The sequence below is a fragment of the Ranitomeya imitator genome, chromosome 3 (genome assembly GCF_032444005.1).
Source record: "Ranitomeya imitator isolate aRanImi1 chromosome 3, aRanImi1.pri, whole genome shotgun sequence".
Taxonomy (NCBI): domain Eukaryota; kingdom Metazoa; phylum Chordata; class Amphibia; order Anura; family Dendrobatidae; genus Ranitomeya; species Ranitomeya imitator.
In genome coordinates, this window is record NC_091284.1 from 754774624 (window position 1) to 754802351 (window position 27728).

Below are 27728 nucleotides of genomic sequence, written 5' to 3' on the forward strand. Positions count from 1 at the left end.
GACCACACGTTACTTTACAGCATGTGGTCGGCAGCTCCATCACAAAGAGAAAACGTACAAGCTGAATTCATAATTAAGAGAAAAGGATATCAACCTTTACATAAAGAAACATGGCAGCTATACTAAACCAGATGTCGCTTCTGCAAAACATTCATGGTAAATTCACAGGAAGCTTTGCTCTGGTTCCACTAACCACAGCTAAAAACCAGGGGACTCCGACACTTGCATTTTTGCCACCTTAGGTGTGAAAATTTCCTTAGAGGAGAGATTCTAGTAACAGAGGAAGATAAGTTGCTGATCCCTGGGGGTAAGGCTACTTTCACACTTACGTTTTTGTGAACACGTCACAATGCGTCGTTCTGTGAAAAAAACGCAAAGTTGCCCGCAGGATGCGTTTTTTTCACATAGACTTGTATTACCGACGCATCGCGACGTATGGACACACGTTCCATACGTCATGCACTGGATGCGTCGGTATTTGGCGGACCGTCGTAGCGAAAAAACGTTCAAGGAAACGTTTTTTTCATACGTCGTGTCCTGCATTTTTTACTACGCATGCCTGGCTGTAATTCCTCCACCTCCTCCCTGGGACTTTACTATGGGCAGCGGACGCGTTGAAGCACTGCATCCGCTGCCCACGCTGTGCTAAAAAACTCCAACGTCCGTCGGTACGTCGCACCGACGCTTTAGCGACGGCCGCGTACCGACGGAAGTCTGAAAGAAGCCTAAACTACAGAGACCCCCACTAATCTCAAGATCAGGGCTATGCAATAACATGTTAGAATGCCGTGCTTCAATGACTATGGGACTTGGGAGAAAGCCAACAGCTGTACTATGTAGTCCAATAGAGAATGAAAGGAGTGGTGGCACGTGTGCTCTATTCTAATGGTGATTGTCAGAGACACTTCTCAGGACTAATAGGGATCTCCAGGAAATGAACCCTTAACGATCAGCAAATTATAAATATACTGTGGATAGGACATCACTTGCCCAGTAGTTAAGCTTTAGTATGGCTGCACATCACATTTCGCTAGGGATAGGTCAATGGGTAGACAGATACTTGACTTTAGACAGATGTATTGATGCCTAACTTTTTCTTCCTAGTTCAGGTGATAGTTGGTACTTTATAGGTTCTTATCCCATGATGTGAACCAGAGCCTCCAACACAACTTCTATCAGGAAAGAGCAATGACAGCCCAAACAATGGATGACACAGGAACCTGGTGGACACCAATTATAAGCCCAACTGGGTTTGTCAGGCACTATCAGGAAAGAGCAATGACAGCCCAAACAATGGACGGCACAGGAACCTGGTGGACACCAATTATAAGCCCAACTGAGTTTGTCAGGCACTATCAGGAAAGAGAAATGCCAACCCAAACAATGGATGACAAAGGAACCTGGTGGACACCAATTATAAGCCCAACTGGGCTTGTCAGGCACTATCAGGAAAGAGCAATGACAGCCCAAACAATGGACAACACAGGAACCTGGTGGACACCAATTATAAGCCCAACTGGGTTTGTGAGGCATTGGCAGTATCCGTCAAACAACAGATTTAGCAGAGCGTTATGACTTTTCTTATGAATAATGCCTAATTACAAGTGCGAGCAGACTAAACCACAGGTAAGTACTGTATGTGTTTCTCACGTCATGCGAACAAATGGTGCAGAACATGATAGATGTAACATTAAAGTTTGTACAAAAACAAAACATGGTAAGGATATAACAGCTTTAGAGAACAGAGGAGGAAATCAGATACTTTCTTCTTTTCTTAATGGTTGGGCAGACCAAATTAATGTGTCTTCATTTGGTGGCTCTACTTTAGGACATATGTAGCCTCAGGGCAACTAGTTGGGCATCATTGATCTAGATCTATAATAGGAAAAAATAGAGTATCTATGTAAAACCTTACTTAAGTAACTTGGTACTAAACTGAAGCTCTACTTTGAAGCCATTGCTCAAGCAATTCCAATACATATTAGAAACAAAATCTCCAAAAAGTGAAGCTAAATATCAGTAGGTGTCATGGCTGTAAATCAAGTTTAATATAAAAGAGTGCTAAGAATTTTATGATCATTTCCTAAAATCATTAGGTTCTACTTTTTTTTATACAGGGAAGGGTCGATATAATGTATAAGCTGCTGCTCTTATGAACATTATATATTTTTGTTTTATTATTTACTAGGGTTGAAGTATTTTAAGCGTTTGTATGGTTTAGTAGGTTTTGTTATATGGTATACTCATGCACTTCTGTATCTCTTTCTTGTACTTCCATTCTATACTTGGGATACTGAGCGCTCTCACAGGACATAACAAGTATAACGATCCCTAGACCAGGGGTGTGCATGTCCTGAGACATTCCAGTCTATTCTGCCTTATGGAAGGCACCATGGGCTTTACTTCACGTACCCTTAATGTCGTGACACTTTAGTGTCAACACACATGCGAGGTAGGGTCGTGCTGCCCTAAATGTGATAGATGGAGTGCATGCAGCAGGAACAGAGTTGCCTCGGTATCCTTAATTAGAGTTATTAGCTATAGCTAGCTGTATGGTGGACAAGATCATCTTTTTTCTCCTCCTCTTGAAGAAGCGGACATGCGAAACGTACATCAAGGAGGTACATGCAGTAGTCAACATCAGGGATGCAAAATGGGTAAGAACTTTATTAATTGCCCGATATGGTAGTACAGGCGAGTATTAGAGATGAGAGAACGATTTGAAGGACTCCGGGCCCATCGACCTGGTCAGCCCTCTTTGTCCAATGGACAGGAGGACAGCGAATCTCCTTACTTACCGGCATTCTTGACTCTTCTTTTGATTAGTCAGACTGGAATGACCCCATCATAGTGGAGTGACGCACATGACATTGCACCAACCCGGCTAATCGAAAAAAGGGTTGGGAATGCTCGGAGGTAAGAAACTTTGCGGAGCTCCAGTCCAGCCGTGACTTGGTTGATGGATCGGAGTCATACGCTTTGACGCTGCCATCTCTGGAGAGCAGTAACTTTGTATTCGGTTGTCTAACCCACAGGTGAGTGAATACAGGGATTCTTATGACCCACACTGGTTAGTATGCTTCTGCTGTATCACATATGTGCTTCTACGTCTATAATGTTACTATGTCTCTCCCGATATATGCCCTCTACCTGATCGCCTGAATTCTCCAAGGAGGCCTCCTCATTTTATTATGAATGTACAACAGATATTTTTTAATTTTATATGAATTAAATGGCATTTATTAAGGTATAACAGTACTTGGAACTCCTTTGGGTGAATGTATTATTTTGATTATTTTTTTTCTATAGCTGCCTACCTAATACACCACAAACATTGCAGCCTTTGAAGACGTTTGGCATCAATAAAGCACTTACCGCCGCACTCCGTCCTGGGAAATTGAAGAACGTGTCGGGTCCATGTCTCTGTGGCATTTGATTGAGCACTGATAACAATTTCACCGCATGCCTCGGCTGTCAAAATAAAAAGAGTAGCAAATGCTAAGTGAAAGCACTCTCAGACAAAAGCCCATAAACAGCAATAGATCACCGAATACTTAATTTAAGATCCGCTATTTGAGGCTACTTTAGAGAAACGTTCGATCAGCGGGAGGAACAGGTTTATTCCTATGGACCTCAGGAGACATTTGATTGTAACCTCAAGCTGTAGCGCATTAATAGAGAACGCCGGCCCTGACCACAGCTTACCCAGATTCCATTTTCGCCTCGTAACATACTAAAGAGAAGCTTCAGCTCTTTGACTGTGATACTGTAGCTGGCGAGGACGCCCAACATGTCAACCAGAAGATCTAGAAAGGTAGATAAAAATACCATTAGTTCACCCTCAGCCCGCCAAGAGATGACCTCTCTCCTTACGCCAGTGGGGTGTCCTAACACTTTCAAAGGATTCAGACATTTCACAAGTCGGCTCGCTTTTTTTTTTCTCCATTGTTCTATTTCAATCCGAAATTTGACAGGGAAGGACCTCAGCACACTTTCATGAAGCCTTGCTGTGAGACCAAAGGGTCAAGAAAGCTTCAGAGGCTGAAACTCATCAGGGGGTGACGGGCTAGGACTAAATGTAAATTTGACAGTTCCTACATTGACATTAATTATAGGGGAAAAATGAAACAGTTATTAAATGTACGAACTTGGCAAATTGTTTGAAAGTGTGTGTACAAGAGTGAAAAAAAACAGACCCAAGCTTACCCCAACTGACGTCAGGACAAGTGCAGATGGCAGGAACATACAGACTACAATGGAGATAATGTATAGATAGATATGTGTGTACATTCACAAACACAGTGCCCTGAAAAAGTTTTCAAAACCCAGGAACTTTTCCACATTTTTGCACGTTACACCCACAAACTTAAATGTATTTTATTGGTATTTTATGAGATATAAAAAAAACACAGTAACAAGTATTTGTGAAGAGTAAAGGAAATGATACATGGTTTTCTAAATGTTTAAAAAATATAAATCTTAAGGGGCCTGTCAGCAGGATTGTGCACAGTAACCTACGCACAGTGTCAGGTCAGCGCAGTTATACTGATTACAATGATACTTGGTGATGAAATCCGTCTTTATTTTCAGTTTTGAGTTAAGGTACCGTCACACATAACGACGCTGCAGCGATACCGACAACGATCCGGATCGCTGCAGCGTCGCTGTTTGGTCGCTGGAGAGCTGTCACACAGACAGCTCTCCAGCGACCAACGATCCCGAGGTCCCTGGTAACCAGGGTAAACATCGGGTAACTAAGCGCAGGGCCGCGCTTAGTAACCCGATGTTTACCCTGGTTACCATCCTAAAAAGTAAAAAAACAAACGCTACATACTTACCTTCCGCTGTCTGTCCTCGGCGCTCTGCTTCTCTGGTCTGGCTGTGAGCGCCGGGCAGCCAGAAAGCAGAGTGGTGACGTCACCGCTCTGCTTTCCGGCTGACCGACGCTCACAGCCAGAGCAGGAGGAGAGCAGAGCACAGCGCTGGAGGACAGACGGCTGTAGGTAAGTATGTAGTGTTTGTTTTTTTACTTTTAGGATGGTAACCAGGGTAAACATCGGGTTACTAAGCGCGGCCCTGCGCTTAGTTACCCGATGTTTACCCTGGTTACCAGCAAAGACATCGCTGAATCGGTGTCACACACGCCGATTCAGCGATGTCTGCGGGGAGTCCAGCGACGAAATAAAGTTCTGGACTTTCTTCCCCGACCAGCGATCTCCCAGCAGGGGCCTGATCGCTGCTGCCTGTCACACTGGACGATATCGCTAGCGAGGACGCTGCAACGTCACGGATCGCTAGCGATATCGTCTAGTGTGACAGTACCTTTAATGATATGCTCGTGCACCGGGGCGGCCTGTGGGGGTCTTCATGTGGTGCTCTGATTAGGTATTCACCAGTATGGCTTCTGACAGATCACTGATCCCTCTCTAGTTTACATAACGAATACTATATATATCTTGGGGGGGAACCGTCTGGCTGGGGCCGGCGGTGGAGCCTGCGTTGCAGCATGATCACATATGTAAGGAATTCTATACACATTTGTTTGATGTAATCGTGAAGTTCCAGAAAAAAGTTTGAAAATGTCGCCGGCTGCATCTGAGCAGTAGCAGTTATCAGGGATGCGATAGCTTCCACCATCTTGGAGGACAAATTTTTCTTTCTCTATCAAGATAGAATTTGTAAATTCCAATAATTCAGTGGCCGACAGGTCTGTGATAAAGAATTGTAAATACATCATGATATGAAATATTCAGTATCACTTTGTATCAACTGAGCAGATTAAAATTCTTTCACTGAAGGCAAAATACTATTTTCTCTAAAGCATGTTTGTCTGTACATGTGTGATTAACTCAACGCTTCAGAGTTATGGCTGCAGTGCGCACACATCTGGTACAGTTAGACTGATAGAGCCGGTACGTTCCATCCTCCACACATACCCGAAATTCATTAATAATTCACTAAACTAACGGGGGGAACCAATGGGCCCCTTTAACGATCATGTGAGGTGGTGAATTTGCAGATTTATCTTTTCCACTTCTAATCTAAACTGTGTATCTGGTATGAGAGCATGTGCCAGGTATCACGGAGCAAGGCTGCGATCAACGTCACCACCCAATATAACTAAATTAACACAAGGAGAAGAACGCCTGTGTATGAGAAAATGTTAAGGGGTTAAATGACTTTGGGCAACTGATCTCACACCACCATTGCATAGATCTTGATTGCCCCGCATCAACGTAATGTCACTCTAACCTGGCCCAAATGGGTTCTGGCCAGTCCTGATGCCCAGAACCCATTTGGGCCACACTGAAGTGACATTACTTTGAGGCATCAAGGTCTATGCAATGGTGGTGTGAGATCAGTGGCCCAAAGTCATTCAACCCCTTAAAACACCAATTACTTACTCAAATCTGTGAAAAGTGGCTATTTGCCCACTTGGATGCCAGTTCTCATGCCCAGGACCTGTTTGGGCCAGACTGGAGTGATCTGTGGAGCAGTGGGGACCGCAGGAATCTGTGCTAGGAGCAGTGGGGACCGCAGGGATCTGTGCTAGGAGCAGTGGGGACAGCAGGGATCTATGCTAGAAGCAGTGGGGACCGCAGGGATCTGTGCTAGGAGCAGTGGGGACCGCAGGGATCTGTGCTAGGAGCAGTGGGGACCGCAGGGATCTGTGCTAGGAGCAGTGGGGACAGCAGGGATCTATGCTAGAAGCAGTGGGGACCGCAGGGATCTGTGCTAGGAGCAGTGGGGACCGCAGGGATCTGTGCTAGGAGCAGTGGGGACAGCAGGGACCGCAGGGATCTGTACTGGGAGCAGTGGGGACCGCAGAGATCTGTGCTAGGAGCAGTGGGGACCGCAGAGATCTGTGCTAGGAGCAGTGGGGACCGCAGGAATCTGTGCTAGGAGCAGTGGGGACCGCAGGGATCTGTGCTAGGAGCAGTGGGGACAGCAGGGATCTATGCTAGGAGCAGTGGGGACCGCAGGGATCTGTGCTAGGAGCAGTGGGGACCGCAGGGATCTGTGCTAGGAGCAGTGGGGACCGCAGGGATCTGTGCTAGGAGCAGTGGGGACCGCAGGGATCTGTGCTAGGAGCAGTGGGGACCGCAGGGATCTGTGCTAGGAGCAGTGGGGACTGCAGGGATCTGTACTGGGAGCAGTGGGGACTAGTGGGATTTGTACTGGGAGCAGTAGGGACTGCTGGGATTTGTACTGGGAGCAGTGGGGACTAGTGGGATTTGTACTGGGAGCAGTAGGGACTGCTGGGATTTGTACTGGGAGCAGTAGGGACTGCTGGGATCTGTACTGGGAGCAGTGGGGACTAGTGGGATTTGTACTGGAAGCAGTAGGGACTGCTGGGATTTGTACTGGGAGCAGTAGGGACTGCTGGGATCTGTACTGGGAGCAGTGGGGACTGCAGGGATCTGTGCTAAGACTGATTCTTTTTAACCTCTTTATTAATGACCTTGTGGATAGGATTGAGAGTAAAGTGTCAGTCTTTGTTCAAGACACAAAGTATGTACGATATAAACATGAGCTTGATATCACAATATTGCAAAACGATCTGGATAAAATGACTGAATGGGCTAACACTTAGCAAATGAGGTTTAATGTAGATAAATGTAGAGTAACGCACCTAGGACAGACGGGAGAGAGAGAAAAGAAGTTAAGTCTGCAGGACCAAAAGCTGTGTAAGCCATTGCATTCCTCCTCCCAACACCCTGACATGGAGTCAGTCTCCAGAAACGTTACATGTAGTTGGGACTCGATCACCATGAGAGAAGTTTGTAACTCGCCTCTTGGAAGTGAGAACCAATACATTATTTGTGTGTCAGAGTCACAAATCTGCTTCAATTTTGTTAAAAAATGTGGGGGTTCTTGTTCCTGGGGGTCTAGGAGGAGGACACAGGAGACAGACCATGTGTTTTTTTCTTACTACCAACTATATTGATTTCTTTTGAAAGCCAAGTAGAAGAAAAAACTAGTTCCTATCTCATTGTTATAGCTGTTCAACTGCATTTTCCAGTTCTTATTTTTAAGCTTCTTAAAGGGAACCTGTCACCCCGTTTTTTGAGATTGAGCTATAAATACTGTTAAATAGGGCCTGCGCTGTGTGTTCCTATAGTGTATGTAGTGTACCCCGATTCCCCATGTATGCTGAGAAATAACTTACCAAAGTCGCCGTTTTCGCCTGTCAATCAGGCTGGTCAGGTCGGGAGGGCGTGGTGACATCGCTGGTTCTTCCTCAGCTTTACGTTGGTGGCGTAGTGGCGTAGTGGTGAAGACACAGCGCCCGATCTGCGCTGTCATCCCTTTCGTCGGTGGGGGCGGCCATCTTCCTGGGGCCGCGCGTGCGCAGATCGAGTGCTCTGCTGCACGGGGCTTCAGGAAAATGGCCGCGGGATGCCGCGCGTGCGCATTAGAGATCGCGGCGGCCATTTTCCCAAAGCCGAGATGCAAACTCGGCTTTGGGAAAATGGCCGCCGCGATCTCTAATGCGCACGCGCGGCATCCCGCGGCCATTTTCCTGAAGCCCCGTGCAGCAGAGCACTCGATCTGCGCACGCGCGGCCCCAGGAAGATGGCCGCCCCCACCGACGAAAGGGATGACAGCGCAGATCGCGCGCTGTGTCTTCACCACTACGCCACTACGCCACCAACGTAAAGCTGAGGAAGAACCAGCGATGTCACCACGCCCTCCCGACCTGACCAGCCTGATTGACAGGCGAAAACGGCGACTTTGGTAAGTTATTTCTCAGCATACATGGGGAATCGGGGTACACTACATACACTATAGGAACACACAGCGCAGGCCCTATTTAACAGTATTTATAGCTCAATCTCAAAAAACGGGGTGACAGGTTCCCTTTAAAATATGTTTTTACAACTATCCAATTGTAAAACTTTTGGGTTACCAGTGCTCCACATGGACTCCTACTGAAGAACTCAAGCTTCTCCTCCTGCTGGGGTTTCAACAGAAATCAACCAAGATCTGTGCTTGGAAAATATCAGAAAGCATCTGGCATTAACTTATGGACACGGAGGAGTTTGCGGACCGGAGGAAGCAGAGTCCATTACCTGCGATCATGTCATCTACCGAGCTCATCTTCAGGAGCACTTGCTCAATGAGGCCAACCTCGGTGCTGGTCTGCAGGTTGCGGACGCTCTTCCGCAGAATGGCTGTGAACATGCTCCAGATCTCCGCCTGGCACGTTACATCGCAGTGCTCCAGCAGCTCCGACATGCAGGTAATGCTTTCTGCATCTTGAATGATAAAATTCATCTCCAGATCGAATTCTCCGCCGACCAGCTGGAAATGGAAAGGAGGATTGTAAATATTAATGTCCTGCAGCATTCACTGCCACAATACGTCTACAGGAAGATTTAGCAGACAAGTTCTGGGCCCAAATCCTAATTATAACGAAACAACGTCATCTAATTAGACACATTAGTGAACAGGTCTCAGCACAAACTAACGGCCCAGAAGTAACAGATACACAGAATAATTAGCTTCATGGAGAAGGAACATTCACAGTTATTTACTAATAAGCACATAGATGACAATAGAGGACGGAAACATGATCTTCTTTTGCATTAAAATACTAATTAAAGGGGCCCCATACACTATATATAAGGATCGGGCTATATAGTTTGGTTATCGTTCAGTCCGCAGCTACATCAGCCATCTCTCTCACTCCGCCAAGCGCTCCTATGCTCTCTGAGAGAGCCGCTGCCAAACTCCACAGGGGGCGACTTATCTTGCTGAAAATGAAAGGATCGCCAGTGCAAAAATTGGAAATTCTGGATCTTTAAAGGAGTATTCCCATCTCCAAGATCCTATCCCAATATGTAGTAGGTGTACTAATAATAATATTAGCAAATACCTCCAATTAGAAATGTAGTATAGTTCTTCTGATTCACAATGTCGCTTACCCCTTGTGCAAAAAAACGGATGTGTGAAAGTAGCCATACTGGTAGCACCGATTGATTGTAAGATCTTACAGAAAACTGAGTATTTTAGGATTATAAAAGGAACAATACATTTAGATATGAATGAAAGTAAACAAGATAATCTTGTGCGCACTGTTACCTCAATCTCAGTGGTGCCGAAATGATTAAACCTTGTAGAAATCCCACAAAAAAATACAAAGGTTCAAATCCTGTCGATCTGTACGTAAAGGGATTCTGTAACCAGGTTTTTGCTATGTTATCTGAGAGCAGCATGGTGTAGGAGCGGAGTCCATGATTCCAGCGATGTATCACTTTTCTAGTCTGCCTGTTGTCATTTTGATAAAAATCAGTTTTCTCTGGTGCAGATCTGCATTGGCAGCTTTCTGTCAATGCACAGCGTAAGCAGAAAGCTGCCAATCAGTGCTGGAGGCGGGGTTATACAAGAGCTGTGGGATAGGAGACACAAGACACCTAGTCCTGTAGTATTAACCTCCTGCTGATAAAACACTGATTTTATTGAAACACCCAGCCTAAGAAGTGGCACATCGCTGGAATCATAGTCTCTGCCCCTACATCATTCTGTTCTCAGTTAACATAGCAAAATCCTGCTAACGGATTCCCTTTCATTTTTGCCAGAAGAACAGTAAGAAGGCAACGATTAGCTAAGGGCTCAGCATTTAACAATCTATTTGTCCTGCTGTAAACAGGGCAGTGAGTGGGGGGGAGGTTCCTGCTGAAGTTGTCTTAAAGCACCAAAACAGTAGTGGAGGATTTCTATATAGATTTCTGTAACATGAGACAAATTAGAATCACTGGGCTTTTTTTCCCCAGTACATGTTCTATGTTCAGGTTTCCTTTAAAGTGTGCCCATCTGATAATGAATACTTTAACGAGTGTGTAACTAGGAAATCACGTAAAGAATGCCTTAATACTACTCAAGAACGCAGGAATGTTGGTGAAGCAATTCTAAATATAATCCAGGGAAATTACTGGCACTGACCCATGTATTTTGGACCTATCTAAGGCTACGTTCACATTTGCATTGTGCGGTGCTGCGTCGGTGACGCAACGCACAACGCAAACCAAAACGCATTGTTTTGCGACCCATGCGTCCTTTTTTGGCATGATTATGGACGCAAAAAAAATGCAACTTGCTGCGTCCTCTGCGCCCTGACGCGTGCGCCAAAAAAAGACGCTTGCGTCACAAAACGCAATGCAACGCATGTCCATGCGTCCCCATGTTAAATATAGGGGCGCATGACGCATCCGTCGCCGCGGCTGCGCCCGACGCAGCCCGGCAGAACGCAAATGTGAACGTAGCCTTACAGTGATCTGAGGTTTTGTTGGAAATCCTGTATATATGAGAGGTAACAAATAGCGATGAGCGAGTGTGCTGGGGTAAGGTGCTATCCACCATGCTCGGGTGCTAACTGTGTGCTCGAATATGTTCGAGTCCCCGTGGCTGCATATTTCGGGGCTGTAAGGCTACTTTCACACTAGCGTCGGAATCTCCCCGTCGCAATGCGTCGGGCAGAGATTCCGACGCTAGCGTTTGACGCACTGCACAACGGGTGCAGCGGATGCATTTCTCCGCCGCATCCGCTGCCCCATTGTGAGGTGCGGGGAGGTGGGGGCGGAGTTCCGGCTGCGCATGCACGGTCGGAAAAAGTGGTCCATCAGGAGCAAAAAACATTACATTTAACGTTTTTTGCTCCAGGCGGTCCGCCACAACACGGCGCAACCGTCGCACGACGGTTGCGACGTGTGGCAAAGCGTCGCAATGCGTCGCTAATGTTAATCTATGGGGCAAAAACGCATCCTGCAAACAACTTTGCAGGATGCGTTTTTTCCCATAAACGACGCATTGCGACGTCTGGCAAAAAACGCCAGTGTGAAAGTAGCCTTAGTTGTAACACATGCAGGGATTATCCCTTCAGGTCTTGCGGCTGCTGAACATTCATGAGACATGCAGCTGCGGGGACTCTAAAAATAAAATATTTTTCCAGCACGCCGAAATACTCTATTAGCATACGAGCATGCATGGATAGCACCTTATCCCAGCACTCTCGCTCATCACTAGTAACGCTGCCTCATAATGGAAGAAATTGTTATCATTGCATACATGGCCAGATTGTCATACAGTCTTTAAAGGGGTTCTTCCATCTTCGAGATCCTCTCCCAATATATACTAGGTGTAATAATAGTAATAAAAATAATAATAATATTAGCAAATACCTCCAATTATAAATATAGTATAGTTCTTCTGATTCACTGTCGCTTACCTCATGTACAGGGCATTGCAGTAGCTTAGATTCACTTACCCCATGTACATGGCAATTAAGTAGCTTAGGTATCTGTAGTTATAATCACTAACAGCTAACTATCGATATATAAGTGGTTGTAACCATGGATACCCAAGTTATTGCAATGCCCTGCACATGGGGTAAGAGACAGAGAATCAGAAGAACTATACTGCATTTCTAACTGGAAGTTTTTGCCATTATTATTATCACACATACTATATATTGGGATAGGATCTTGGAAATGGGAATATACAGGTGCTTCTTACAAAGTTAGAATATCAAACAGTTAATTTATTTCAGTTCTTCAATACAAAAAAAATGAAACTCATCTACTATGAAGTCATTACTAAGAGTGATCTATTTCAAGAGTTTATTTCTGTTAATGTTGATGATTATGGCTTACAGCCAATGAAAACCCAAAAGTCATTATCTCAGTAAATTAGAATACTTTATAAAACCAGCTTGAAAAATGATTTTAAAATCCGAAATGTTGGCCTACTGAAATGTATGTTCAGTAAATGCACTCAATACTTGGTCGGGGCTCCTTTTGCATAAATTACTGCATCAGTGCGAAGTGGCGTAGAGGCGATCAGTCTGTGGCACTGCTGAGGTGTTATGGAAGCCCAGGTTGCTTTGATAGCAGCCTTCAGCTCATCTGCATTGTGGGGTCTGGTGTGTCATCTTCCTCTTGACAATATCCCATAGATTCTCTATGGGGTTAAGGTCAGGCGATTTTGCTGGCCAATCAAGCACAGTGATACTGTTGGTTTTAAACCAGGTATTGGTTCTTTTGGCAGTGTGGACAGGTGCCAAGTCTTGCTGGAGAATGAAATTTCCATCTCCAAAGCTTGTCAGCAGAGCGAAGCATGAAGTGCTCTAAATTTTCCTGGTAGACGGCTGCGCTGACTTTGGTCTTGATAAAACACAGTGGACCTACACCAGCAGATGACATGGTTCCCCAAACCATCACTGATTGTGGACACTTCACACTAGACCTCAAGCAGTTTGGATTGTGGCCTCTTCACTCTTCCTCCAGACTCTGGGACCTTGATTTCCAAATGAAACGCAAAATTTACTTTCATCTGAAAACAACACCCAGAGTAACAGTCCAGTTCTTTTTCGCCTTGGCCCAGGTAAGAGGCTTCTGGCGATACTTGTAGCCCATGTCCTGGATACCTCTGTGTGTGGTGGCTCTTCAAGCAATGACTCGAGCAGCGGTCCACTCCTTGTGAATGTCCTCCAAATTTGTGAATGGTCTTTTCTTAATCCTTTCAAGGCTGCGGTTATCCTGGTTGCTTGTGCACCTTTTTCTACCACACTTTATCCTTCCACTTAAATTTCCATTAATATGTTTGGATACAGCACTATGAACAGCCAGCTTCCTTAGCAATGACCTTTTGTGGCTTATCCTCCTTGTAGAGTGTGTCAATGACTGCCTTCTGGACATCTGTCAGGTCAGCAGTCTTCTCCATGATTGTGGAGCCTACTGAAAGACTAAGGGACCTTTGTAAACACTTAGGAAGCCTTTACACGTGTTTTTGTTAATTGTTCTAATTTATTGAGATAATGAGTTCTGGGTTTTCATTGGCTGTAAGCCATAATCATCAACATTACCAGAAATAAACACTTGAAATAGATCACTCTGTTTGTAATGACTCTATATAATATATGAGTTTCACTTTTTGTACCCAAGAACTGAAGTAAATAACTTTTTGATAATATTCTAATTTTTTTGAATTAGCACCTGTACCTTTAAGTCAAGCCACATTACTGGGCTTCATAAAGGAAGACTCAGCCTTTGCATACCATAAGAATAGAATTATCTGTGCCAATCTTCCATAACTCCAAAGTTTTGCCAGTCCCAGATCACAGGTGAAGCAGCTTTTGTTGCCTCCCAATGGCTAAACAGGCTGAATCAATAAGGCAGCACAGTGGAGGAGAAGACACAAGGTCATCCCTGGATTGCTCAAAGAAGAAATCACATTTGTGTACACAATTAATTCTCCTAAAAGCTTTACAAAGTATCCAAATGTATTTGATAATTGCAGAGGGAGAATACACTGTACCAGCCAATTAACCTTGTACTGCTCCGCAAGATGGACAAGGAAGAAAAGACGGTGTGACCTAGCGGATCTCCACAGTGGTGAACCATAACCGCAAGAGTTTGAAGAGCGCAAAAAAAACAGCAACGTGCTGAAAAATCAGAAATAAGAAAACTTAGACCTCAATTATGAAGTACAAATGATGTAATGGCATGTAGGAAGGTTCCGGACAGGTGCCCATTACAATGACAACCAGTGACGGGGTAGATATTGGGCAGCAGCACAGATACAACCGGAGCTCCGAGTGTAGCTGACCGCGTAGCTTAGTATCCAGCCAGCAAAGAACTACATTAAAAGGAGTCAATATCTTAATAGATTCAGGACAATCACCGCAGGAATCACAATTTTGTTTTTATAGATCCTAACACAGAAACTTTTCATGCAATGGTCTAGTCAGGCGGCTCCGGTTATGGATCCAATCTATAGAGATCTCTATGTGAGAGAGACTGTCGGGATAGTCCCTAAAGATATAAGGCAGAGGGTTGCATACACCTGATGAGGCGCCGTACTACAAGGCCGGATTCTTGGTGGGTACTCGGACGGCAAGGCACGGAGCACCTACAAGTCTCACCAGCCGAAATGAGCCCCTCATGTGGAAGTTCAGGAGATCTGTGATATTTTTGTCCATTGTGGTCCGTGGTCAGAGAGCAAAACCGGCCATCAGCTATAAGCTCCAAGAGGCCTTTCACGATGATGGAAGTGAAGACTCCGACCATCTAAAGTTATTTATGTATTGTAACTTCTCCAATCTACTCTAATACAGGAAAGAGATATATTTATCTTTGTACCGTGTTAGCCAGTAGACAGAAAAATAGTTTTCCAATCTACTCTAGACATTTACGAGGTTTGCCGAGGTCGGAACGCTTGGAGCTTGTTGAAAATGTGCAAAGGCTTGGTGCAAATTGGCTTATTCTGTTTTAGACCTATATGTTGAGTGTCTAAAAGCAAAGACTCCAAGAAAATAGGATGCATAAATATAAAATTTGCCAAATATCACAATTACTACTTTGCTAAACACAGAAAACATCCCAAATAACATAAAATAAAACAAATTTAATTGCCAATTTAAAGGGGTTTTCCCACAAGCAAAGTACATTTTAATCACTAGGTCTAGGAATAATAATAATTTCCACAATTGGATGTGTTAAAAAAAAATGTTCCTGTGCTGAGATAATCTTATAAATGTGCCCCTGCTGTGTACTGTGTCATGGCTGTGTCTGACCGTACAGGAGCATGGTCTGATCATACCACATCTCCTGGGAAAGGGGGGACGCAAAAGAGTATACAGATATTACAGCCTGGGATCGCGTAGCTGATTCTTTGCAAAACATTTCACTGACTATTTTTAAGCAATATTTTACCTCACACAATCAGTTGCGATCCCAGGCTTTCCTGTCTGTATACGCTTTTGCTTCCTCCCCTGCCCAGGAGCTGTATATGATCAGACCATGTTCCTGCACGGTCAGACACGGCCATTACACCGTACACAGCAGGGGCACATTTATAAGATTATCTCCGCACAGGAACATTTTATTTAAACACATCCAATTGTGGAAATTATTATTATTCCAAGATCTATTGATTGAAATGCTGATTAAAATTAAGTTAGTAGGAAAACCCCTTTATTTATTTATTTTTTTTTATTTTTTTTTAGGGAACATGGTCATCTGCATGGAGTTATACAATTTTTACAGGTAAAGAGCAACTAGGTCAGGGTTATATCAAGTTCTGTGGAGGTCATTGGGACAAATGCTCCTACACTTTTGTCCAGGATGGGTGCAAAAAATAATGATAATATTACTAAATTATGGCAAAGTAATACACAATAATTAGTTGACTAACAATACAATATAGTGCTAGGTCAAACCGTAACAGTGCAAAGCCAACAATTAGCTGACTAACAGTACCATCTAGTGCTAATGAGTCATACCGCAACAATGCCAAACCAACAGTGCAGTACAGCCATTGACGAGGTGCAAGATAGAGACAAGTCCCCAAAGAAAATCATGTTTAGAAAAGGCTAAATATGGTGGATGAAACGGGGTATGATGGTCCGCGCAGGGAGCCAACTTGGCGGGCCGCGCACGGAGCCAACTTGGCCGCCCGCTCGGGGAGCCAACTTGGCGGCCCGCGCGGGGAGCCAACTTGGCTGCCCACGCGCGAAGCCAACTTGGCGGCCCGCGCGGGGAGCCAACTTGGCGGCCCGCGCGGAGAGCCAACTTGGCGGCCCGCGCACGGAGCCAACTTGGCGGCCCGCGCACGGAGCCAACTTGGCGGCCCGCGCACGGAGCCAACTTGGCGGCCCGCGCACGGAGCCAACTTGGCGGCCCGCGCACGGCGCCAACTTGGCGGCCCGCGCACGGAGCCAACTTGGCGACCCGCGCACGGAGCCAACTTGGCGGGCCGCGCACGGAGCCAACTTGGCGGGCCGCGCACGGAGCCAACTTGGCGGGCCGCGCACGGAGCCAACTTGGAAGACCGAGCACGGAGCAAACGTGGAAGACCACGAAGCGACCCAACTTTGCAGACCACATAAGAACCCAAGTCTGACTCTAATATGTAAATAGATAAATAAATAAATTATTGAACAAATAAACTAATATCTAAAAACATGGACCGGCTTGAGAAATGCAGCACAAGTGGAAAATTCTGAATTCGTTCTCTTAGCTTCCTCACCAAGTCCTATAATTCTCCGTAATCCTCTTCGGCGTGTTTCGAGGATCAGGCACACAGGTGTTTGCCCAAATATCTTGCTGCTTCTTATTACACAGATGACATCCGATCGGCAGACCGTAGCACAACATATGCTCCAGGAAGGAAGTGTGCAGCCTCCATTTACCATTATCATAGTAATTATTGCGGAGACTTGGAGGCACTCCGCCGAGGGAAGATTGTGAGTTTACATGTCAATGCGTTCCCTAGAGTGGCAGCAGCACACACAGTGCTAAGTTTAAACCAAGGCGCACAACAGCAACAGCCAAGATGACGGTCCCATTAAACATAAATGACAATGACAGACAGTGCAGAGTTCATGGCGGAGATTTATTTCTATAATTCATAGGGTCGTTTAAAATCCTATTGTGATAAACAGCCCATTTACTCTGCTAGGAAAGAATGCATCCGCAAGTGCCCGAGGCGGACACGGTTTAATTACAAAGTGTGCATTAAAAGTCTTCTAAGTGAGGTAGGGAGCTATATATTTACACAAGAGGAAGGCGGATGGCAGATTTTGGCACATTTCTCTCACAGCCGGAGATATAAACAGGATTTTTTTTTTCACCGTTCTGTAATGATTGGAGAAAAGTCACAGGAATAAACACAATTAGCCTTGGAATTACAGGGGACAAGCCGACAAGATCAAATGCTAGGGTGGTGCAGAAAGAACGGGGTCACTCCGAGCCACTCCAAGACACCTAATTGCTTTCCACTCTGTCGTTTGTCAGAATCAATCATATTTCCAATAACTTGCACTTTCACATTGCAGTAATCTTGGTTTGGTTGTCGCTTTTTTGAGGTACTAAAGTGCGGGATGTGGCAGTAATGTGAAGCTCAGTGCAAAACTGGAACATTGGCGGCTCCACTTCATAAGATTTTACCCACCAGGGGTCAGAGCTGCAGATATCGGCGGCTGTTCTGGTTTTCTTTCTCCTGATCATAATGGCGGATTAGTCTAGAATTCTAGTTGTAGAGTTCCTACTAGCATTATAAATACTCCTGCTGCTACACTAAAGCCACGGATGAGGACTGATGATCATCTTACTGTGACCTAGGTTCAAAGGAACTGAACCATGCGAGGTCGGTGTAATAAGTGTCATACTCTATGGTCAGAAGATCCTACCGTGGTTTGCGTCCGGTTTAACTGAACCAAGCGAAGTCCAGGTATTACATTATAATACAAAAATGATATACGCCTGGACAGTGGCCATGTTCAAGGGGCAACTAGGTGAGAAGAAACCCTATAAAGTGGTGGGACTACTGGAAAGAGTCTTAAAATAACCAGAAACTTGAAGGGCCAATGCAGAAGACCGCGTTTTCGGTCCCAGCGTGATCCAACAAAACATTAGATCTAACTCAGACGAACACTGTTATTCTGTGGGGCAGTGCACATAATCAACGTTTTCCTCAGACAGTCTGTGCAAGGAAAAAAAAAAGCAGCATCCTCAATTTGCATCTGTAAATCAGATTAGACTTGGCCATGGAAGTCAATGGGTCTGTCAAAAACATTTTCATGGACTTACAGAATGGAATGAATTAAGAAACACTCTAACCACACTCCAACCACACTCCAACCACACTCCAACCACACTCCAACCACACTCCAACCACACTCCAACCACACTCCAACCACACTCCAACCACTCAATGGGAATGATTTTCTCCGATGAGAGAGAATACAGTTCTGTGACCCTAGCGTAAAAGGAGGCTGTTTGGTCATATCCTACTATTGTCCCATCCATAGGATAAGTCTTAAGGCCCCTTCACATTAAGCGATCCGGATCGCTGCAGCGTCGCTGTTTGGTCGCTGGAGAGCTGTCACACATGCCGGTAACCAGGGTAAACATCGGGTTACTAAGCGCAGGGCCGCGCTTAGTAACCCGATGTTTACCCTGGTTACCAGCGTAGAAGTAAAAAAAAACAACCACTACATACTTACCTACCGCTGTCTGTCCCCGGCGCTGTGCTTCTCTGCACTCCTCCTGTACTGGCTGTGAGCACAGCGGCCGGAAAGCAGAGCGGTGACGTCACCGCTCTGCTTTCCGGCTGACCGACGCTCACAGCCAGTACAGGAGGAGTGCAGAGAAGCAGAGCGCCGAGGACAAACAGCGGAAGGTAAGTATGTAGTGTTTGTTTTTTTTTACTTTTACGCTGGTAACCAGGGTAAACATCGGGTTACTAAGCGCGGCCCTGCGCTTAGTAACCCGATGTTTACCCTGGTTACCGGCATCGTTGGTCGCTGTCACACATAACGATTTCCTTAACGATATCGTTGCTACGTCACAAAAAGCAACGATATCGTTAACGATATCGTTATGTGTGAAGGTACCTGAATGTGAGATAATTGGGGGTCTGGCATCCCCAATGATCAACTGTTATTTGCTTAGAAGACAACTGGATATTAACACATAGAAGGTAACTGCTGGGCACAAAGTTATTCAATGTGTAGTATTCGCTGCCAAGCTCTACAGAACAAATCCAATAACAGAATAGGAACTGCTCTGCAGCACCTGGCAGCAGCCGCTACTTGTGGATCAGTGGGGGGTGTTGGACTATTACCAATATCATATCGATGACATATCCTACAGAAACATTTTTTTAAAATGTTATATGACTATATGAACTCTGGAACCAAATTATGTTTTCTAATAATTAAATTATTTTGTTCAATCGGCAGAAGCGGCAAAGAAATGTCAGACTACAAAGAATAACGCACGTAACAGACAGATGTTGGTGAAAAATGTGCTAGTGGAAATGGGCCATTTCCCATACCGGCCTCAGGACCGCGGGAGAACATTTGTTTGCTGCGTACACTATACTGTAGTTTATTTTATGATCCCGTTTGACTAAATGGGAGGACACTACTCTTATTGATTTATACCCAGAATCACACTGCTACCACATATATAAAATCCTGAGAAACTCTAAGCACGCCCTTTGTGACTTGCATGGTCTTAACATCAGATGAAAGACCACGATAAGCTATGACAATGTGTAATTTAACAAAAACAAGGCCAAAATGCAGAAGCAATTTGAGAAAAATTAAGCACGCTGAATTGCTAACTTGTAGAACTACCTTTAACAGCAATAACGAAATATGCACAAGTATGCGATTTGCATATATGCGATCACGTGCCGACTAGACATGCACAGTCTCGCTCAATACAACTGTATTGAGAGACTGGTCATGCCTAGTTGGTATGTGGCCAGAACTATGTAAATTGCAGACTTGTGGTCACATGATTACCCGCTCCCATCTCTGGCAAATCCTGACAGCATGCAGTGCACGTGCTGTGAGGATTTACAAGTCTGCAGTGACATAGAGGGACTGCAGACTTGTAGCCTAAGGTGTGACAATAAACGCTCTAACTTTTATTTAAAAGGGTTGCCCAGGATTAAGGGTCTCCTTGATTTTTTCCTAGAACAGCCCCCCATATATTCAGAAAGAATTGTATCAATTTTACACCTTGCAGAAGGAGTAACTTGGGGGGATTTGAAGCCAGGACCCCAGCGCTCCAAGGCTGCAGTGCTACCACCGAGGCACTGTGGTGCCAGGAGGACACTTAGAGGCGCCAGTCTATCATTTCATGCTTTATATTCTGGGAGACTTCATGTGTAACGCCCAAGAGAAGTCGGACCATGCAGCTCTGGATAAATAAAGTGTAGTCTCGCTCTAATTCACTGCTTTCTCGGTAATACGAGGTGAAATTTCCCTCTGGAGTCTTCAGAGAATCAAGGACTTACATGTCAAATCAGAAGTTCCGCTGATGTGTAATGTAGAAGACAATACAGAACAAAACAAGGGACAAGGTACAGCCTTAAAGGTTTCAGAAACAATTGAGGTGATAGTGGAAGAGATGTCACCGCTGCCACCGAAAGCAAAAATCAACCAAACCAGAAGGTAAAAAAAAAAAAAGCCTTATTTTATGGCTTCTTGTCTTTGCAATTTCTGGCTGTAATTTTTCAACATTCATGAGCCAGATATAGCACAATACGGACTGAGACAGGACTGCAGAACCATACAAGATTCCTACAGATTGATCAACGATGCTGAATAACTCCTGAATCCTCACATTGTGCGCACCACTGGTCTGGCGGTGAGAGCAGTAGATCCGGCCAAGTGCAGACTAGACGTGCATGTCTAGTAAGAAGGTGGCCGGAAGTAAGCAAATCACATGCTTGCAGTTACATGACTGCTGTGCTCTGCCCGAGCGGGAGAATCCTGACAGTGTGTGGTGTGCACAACGAGAGGATTCAGAAGTTTGCAGTCACAGAGTGACCATAGACTTTAATAAAAAAAAATAAAAAAAAACAGACAACCCCTTTAAAACATGGATGACACAACAAACAAAAGCTTTTAAAGTGGACCCATCCACGGTCCTGACAGGTCCATTTCAGTAATGCTTGTATCCTCCATGAAATAATAATTCTGGGGCATCTTTTCTTATACTTCTCGGTGTTGTCCCTTTCCCCTGTTATTCCTCATAGACATTTATGATTAAATTGACAGCTGGGTGGTACCAGTTGGGGGATGTCCCTGCATAGTCTGAATGTCCAATACCATAGAGACACATCCTTTTGAGAAGGAGAACGACAATGCCCATTTGTCAATTTACTTATAAATATTGAGAAGGAAAAAATGGGGGGAAAGCACTACTCCGGGTTATTAGAGAAGATGCCCCGGGGCTGTTATTTTGTGTGGAATACAATAATTTAGTAATGCCGGCAGGTCAGAAGCGGTACCAGGTCCTCGTTAAAGCGTTACAGCTCATATTACTCTAGGCTATTTGTTAAGAAAACATTGGAAAGCCCGGCCGATGCAAAGACATATTCTGATCTGTGAATACGGTAAATGGCGAGGAGAGCAGGAACTAGGCAAATGGGAGAACAGGAACAGATGGGATAATAGTTTTATTAGAATTCTTTATCAAACAGTAAATATTGTTATCATTGTGGTAACTGATTTTGTAATAAACCGAGATTTAAAAAAAAAAAAAGGAAAAAAAATCCATTTAAGTAGCTACATACTTATTAAAGGGAATCGGTCAGCAGGTTTTTGCTATGTAATCTGATGACAGCATGAAGTAGGGGTTAAAACAAGCACAGATTTCAACAATGTGGCACATGTTGGGCTGTGTATCGTTTACTTACACTGAAGGTTTTATCACCTGGTGATTTTCATTGCTGGAACTACAGCAGCGTGTGTATGCTAGACCAGTGTTTTTCAACCAGTGTGCCGCGGCTCAAAAAAGGTTGAAAAACACTGTGCTAGACTGACTGAACCCCCTCCTGTGATAAGCAGCTCACTGTCAATAGACACCTTACATACAGAGCGTGGTGAGGGCAGGGTTAGGTTCTCAGCTTTGCTGTATTGCTAAATCTAAGAACTCAGATTGTATCAGAACGGCTGCTGCCGGTAAACTATACATTGTTGGATTCAGGGTCTCTTTCTCTACATCATGCTGACAGATTCCCTTTAAATTTACATGTCGCACTTTTGCTGTGTTTTTTTCTATAGGCAAAACCTTCTTTCTTGACAGTAAAGAAGTTGCTTACAAAAAAACAAACAAACCAGGTTTTGATGAGTTTTCATGATTCTGAAGTTCAGCTTTGCTTCCACCACAGTAGCATGAAGACTGGAAGGAGTTAGGTCAATGCAAGACATACGGTAAGTGAAACCATAAAACCATTTTGGAAAAAAGGGAAATTTGATCAAACTGGAAAAATAATTTTTTGTCTGAAAAAAATACTGACTTTTGGAACAAAAAAAGTTTACATGAGTTCATGAAAAAATACACAATTACAAATACAACAGCAGGGGGGGTTGAATTAGTGGGGAACAATTTACCTAAGACATTGGCAGAGCATTGAGTTTGAAATTTGCATTAAAAAATGCAACAAAAACGCAACGTGTGAACATAGCCTTAACGGTTGAGTAAGAGCTACGAGGTGTTACGAGCGACCCATAAAAGTGCCAGTTACCACAGTACAATGACTCAAGGTGTACTCTGCTTTATTCCAGCATGCCCCTGACATCCAGGGCACTGATCGACACAGAGTCTTGAAATTCCGTAACAACTAGAAAAATTCGCTATATGGAGATGTTCAGCCCTCTGTTCAAGGTCACGGCAGAATTGGTCAGGTGCACAGAAAACCCAACACGTATACGTGTCCAATCATCACACAAGCATGGGCCCCTGGAGATCGCACCGAGAACTGACTGGAGAACGTCCGGATGTGTTACTACACCAGAACGTGGGAAAGATACACATCCAGCTTGTGGCAAGGACCGACCAGGAGAAAGAAACATTGTCTTCAATCAGATGCTGCGCTTCAATTCCAGCAAAAACATATCACAGATAAAACTGTGAAAAACTCCATCATCCCTCGCACCGATGACATTTCTCGAAGGCTGGAATCATATACAAAAAGAGATGACTCTGAGGGTAACATTTACCTCCACATCACAACGTGAATGCTACTAATGCTTCATGGAAAATTTACAATAAAATTTAGGCCAAAATTGTATTTCAAGTGGTTTCCCACATTGGCCAATCCAGTTTTATTAGAAGTGTCCCCTCCCCCAACAAATAATCGATCACAAGCCGTTCAGCTCCATGAACCCCAGCGCTCAGGTGTAATTCGAGTCAATGCAAATCGACTTCCAGGAACTGATCCATCAGCCATGTTAGGAATCCCTGAGAAACCGCCTCCTACCGCACGGCATCCACAGATCTTCTTTTGTTTGGGCGGCCTGGCATGACATCACAGGTGCATCATACTGTAACAATGACATCATGCCAGATCGGCTAATCAAAAGAAGAGCCAGCGATGTTGGAATGTAGGAGGCAATTCTCAAGGATTTCCTCCAGCGACTATGAAGCACTGACGTGGTCGACGGACAGGGTCCTGGGAACGGATTCGCACAAACTCTAGTCGCGATTTACAGAGGAACCTGACAGCAAGTATTCTAATGTCCTGCACTGCCCCCTAAGGATAAGTGAAGTATTGCACAGTTTACTCTGATGACTTTCACAAAGTATCTTATCACTTGGGAGGACCTAACATGTCAGTACATTGTATTAATTTTAAAGGATTTTCCCATGACTCTAATGTGGCACAGTGATAAGTATAAAATAGGTAAAGTAGTGTTACTTGCAACTCTAATCCGACATCATCCAGGTGGTCTCTTCATGGGCTGGAATTGAAAACATCCCGTTCATCAGTCAACTAACCATCGAGGACAGTCATTGACTGCAGTAGTGAGGAAATTGATGAATGGTCAGTCCTTACACAGGAAGTGATGACATCCCAGCCATCAGTCACCAGCTGCAAACCATCAGTGGTCAGGAGACTAATGGACAGGACATCATCATTTTGAGCCCTGGTGGAACACTCCTCAAGAGTGGAAAAGTGTAGAGGACTGCTTGGCTTTCTCTAAGACACCCCTAGAGAATGAATGGAGCAGAGGCCGAGCATGTGCACTGCGGCTCCAATCAAACCGGTCACAGCCCCATATTTTAGCTAGCTATTGGTGGGGGGTCTCTGTGATTGGATCCCAATAATGCAGATGATATCAACTATTCTACTGCTATGTGAGAAAAAGGTATTCAAGTAGAAGTATATAAGAGGGTATTATACACATCAGGAAAGACCTGAATCTGGTGTTTAGCCCCTGTGCACTCTTACTCCAGGTTTAGCCCCCAGTGTGATTATTTCCTCAATGTGACGAGGCGCTTTTGCAAGACTGCCTCTACAAATGTCCCACCACAAAATAGGAACTGACTATGGGCATTTGCCTTTACGCTCAGTTTGCCAAAATCTCCTTGTATTGTTGGCATCCAGTCGGCAGGCGATTGTCTTCCATAATCCGCACGGCTCTGCTCGGTTCCCTGCAGTCCTCTTCAATAGTCAAGCACGCAGCTCCGAACGACACAAACAAAATAGACTGCTAAAACTTTTCTACCCACGGAAAGACTGCAGAGTAGGGCCAGAAAAAGGGGATCTGAATTTCAAAATAAAAAAAAGAAAGAAAATTCATTAAAAAAAGAGACACCTGTATCCAAAGGCTAACCCCCATAGTTTTTGGGATCGTTGTACCCATCACTTTAACTAAGTCTTAACGTTATTCCCATCAACAATCAGTCGCTTTTCCTGAATCTGAAAGTTGTATGCAAAGGCTTGTCTCATCTGCTCAAATTGCACGCACTGACAAATGGTTTAAGTAACTATTGTTTTGTGTTTTCATAAATCAATAGCACAAACACTAAATGTAATAGTACATGAAAATAATAAGAAACTTTGTAACATGAAACTCCAGGACTGATCATTAATTCTCAATGCAGGGGTAAAATCTGTTTTCAGTGAAGACAGACTTTCCCATTGCAGAGATAGGAGAGGGCAGTTGGTGCTCATAAAGATCTATGGAGAACTGAAATAGTTATTTCAGGAGAACTTGCAGCAGAATGTCTGTCTCTGCCTCTAGCTCCTCCCTCTATAACGGTCATTTCATGAGAACTTGCAGCAGAATGTCTGTGTCTGCCTCTAGCTCCTCCCTCTATAATGGTCATTTCAGGAGAACTTACAGCAGAATGTCTGTCTCTGCCTCTAGCTCCTCTCTCTATAATGGTCATTTCAGGAGAACTTGCAGCAGAATGTCTCTCCGCCTCTAGCTCCTCCCTCTATAATGGTCATTTCAGGAGAACTTACAGCAGAATGTCTGTCTCTGCCTCTAGCTCCTCCCTCTATAATGATCATTTCAGGAGAACTTGCAGCAGAATATGTGTCTGCCTCTAGCTCCTCTCTCTATAATGATCATTTCAGGAGAACTTGCAGCAGAATGTCTGTGTCTGCCCCTAGCTCCTCTCTCTATAATGGTCATTTCAGGAGAACTTGCAGCAGAATGTCTCTCCGCCTCTAGCTCCTCCCTCTATAATGGTCATTTCAGGAGAACTTACAGCAGAATGTCTGTCTCTGCCTCTAGCTCCTCCCTCTATAACGGTCCTTTCAGGAGAACTTGCAGCAGAATATGTGTCTGCCTCTAGCTCCTCCCTCTATAATGATCATTTCAGGAGAACTTGCAGCAGAATGTCTGTGTCTGCCTCTAGCTCCTCCCTTTATAATGGTCATTTCAGGAGAACTTACAGCAGAATATGTGTCTGCCTCTAGCTCCTCCCTCTATAATGATCATTTCAGGAGAACTTGCAGCAGAATGTCTGTGTCTGCCTCTAGCTCCTCCCTTTATAATGGTCATTTCAGGAGAACTTGCAGTAGAATGTCTGTGTCTGCCCCTAGCTCCTCTCTCTATAATGGTCATTTCAGGAGAACTTGCAGCAGAATGTCTCTCCGCCTCTAGCTCCTCCCTCTATAATGGTCATTTCAGGAGAACTTACAGCAGAATGTCTGTCTCTGCCTCTAGCTCCTCCCTCTATAACGGTCCTTTCAGGAGAACTTGCAGCAGAATATGTGTCTGCCTCTAGCTCCTCCCTCTATAATGATCATTTCAGGAGAACTTGCAGCAGAATGTCTGTGTCTGCCTCTAGCTCCTCCCTTTATAATGGTCATTTCAGGAGAACTTACAGAATGTCTGTGTCTGCCTCTAGCTCCTCCCTCTATAATGATCATTTCAGGAGAACTTGCAGCAGAATGTCTCTGCCTCTAGCTCCTCCCTCTATAATGATCATTTCAGGAGAACTTGCAGCAGAATGTCTGTGTCTGCCTCTAGCTCCTCCCTCTATAATGGTCATTTCAGGAGAACTTACAGAATGTCTGTGTCTGCCTCTAGCTCCTCCCTCTATAATGGTCATTTCAGGAGAACTTGCAGAAGAATGTCTCTGCCTCTAGCTCCTCTCTCTATAATGGTCATTTCAGGAGAACTTGCAGCAGAATGTCTCTCTGCCTCTAGCTCCTCCCTCTATAACGGTCCTTTCAGGAGAACTTGCAGCAGAATATGTGTCTGTCTCTAGCTCCTCCCTCTATAATGATCATTTCAGGAGAACTTGCAGCAGAATGTCTCTCCGCCTCTAGCACCTCCCCTCTCCATAAAATTTTAAAAGTACCAACTGCCATCTCCTATCTCAGTAATGGAAAAATCTATTCACCGAGCACACAAATTGTAGTCATGAATTAAGGGAGACATCAGTCCAGGAGGAGAAAGAAGCAGATGTATCTGATAACATATGTTACAAACTTGATTATTTTCAGGGGTACTACCGATTTTTGAAAAGACAAAAAAATGAAAGTTACAATTTAAGTTACTCTAGAAAAAGCACCACACCTGTCTATGGTTGTGTCTGGTATTGCAACTCCGCTCTACATGAGAATGGAGCCGCAGCTTTTCTGCGCTTACCCATAGGCAGAGGTACATTAAACTAATGTCAGCGGGAGCAGCTGATATCAATAGGTTTAGCCGACGATCTACAGTGTATGGAGCGCCGGCCGACTGATGGCTGGGACAGATGTTGATTGCACATATCTGGTTCTCGGATTGTCGATTGCATTGTTCTACCAGAGTTAATCTGCCGGCTGACATGTTAGTCAGCGTCTTTCTCATAGAGAACACAGGCACGCTCGACAGACTGAGAGCTCCCGTGTATGGGCGAGTCGGCTGACATAGCTGTTAGATGACCTGACAGTAAAGATGACAAATCATAGATTAAAAA

The 27728-nt window shown here is 44.6% G+C and overlaps 1 protein-coding gene across 7 annotated transcripts in view; it reads right to left on the reverse strand.

Annotated features, from left to right (window-relative positions):
- Positions 1-27728, reverse strand: part of NBEA (neurobeachin) — an 899093-nt gene that overhangs the window by 703148 nt on the left and 168217 nt on the right. For all 7 annotated transcript variants that reach the window (XM_069758980.1, XM_069758976.1, XM_069758974.1 and 4 more), the window contains exons 2-4: positions 9075-9306; positions 3706-3806; positions 3376-3471 (exon numbers count right to left, since the gene is read on the reverse strand). In XM_069758980.1, coding sequence (XP_069615081.1) covers positions 3376-3471; positions 3706-3806; positions 9075-9306 — 429 coding nt within the window. The remainder of the gene's footprint in view (positions 1-3375; positions 3472-3705; positions 3807-9074; positions 9307-27728) is intronic.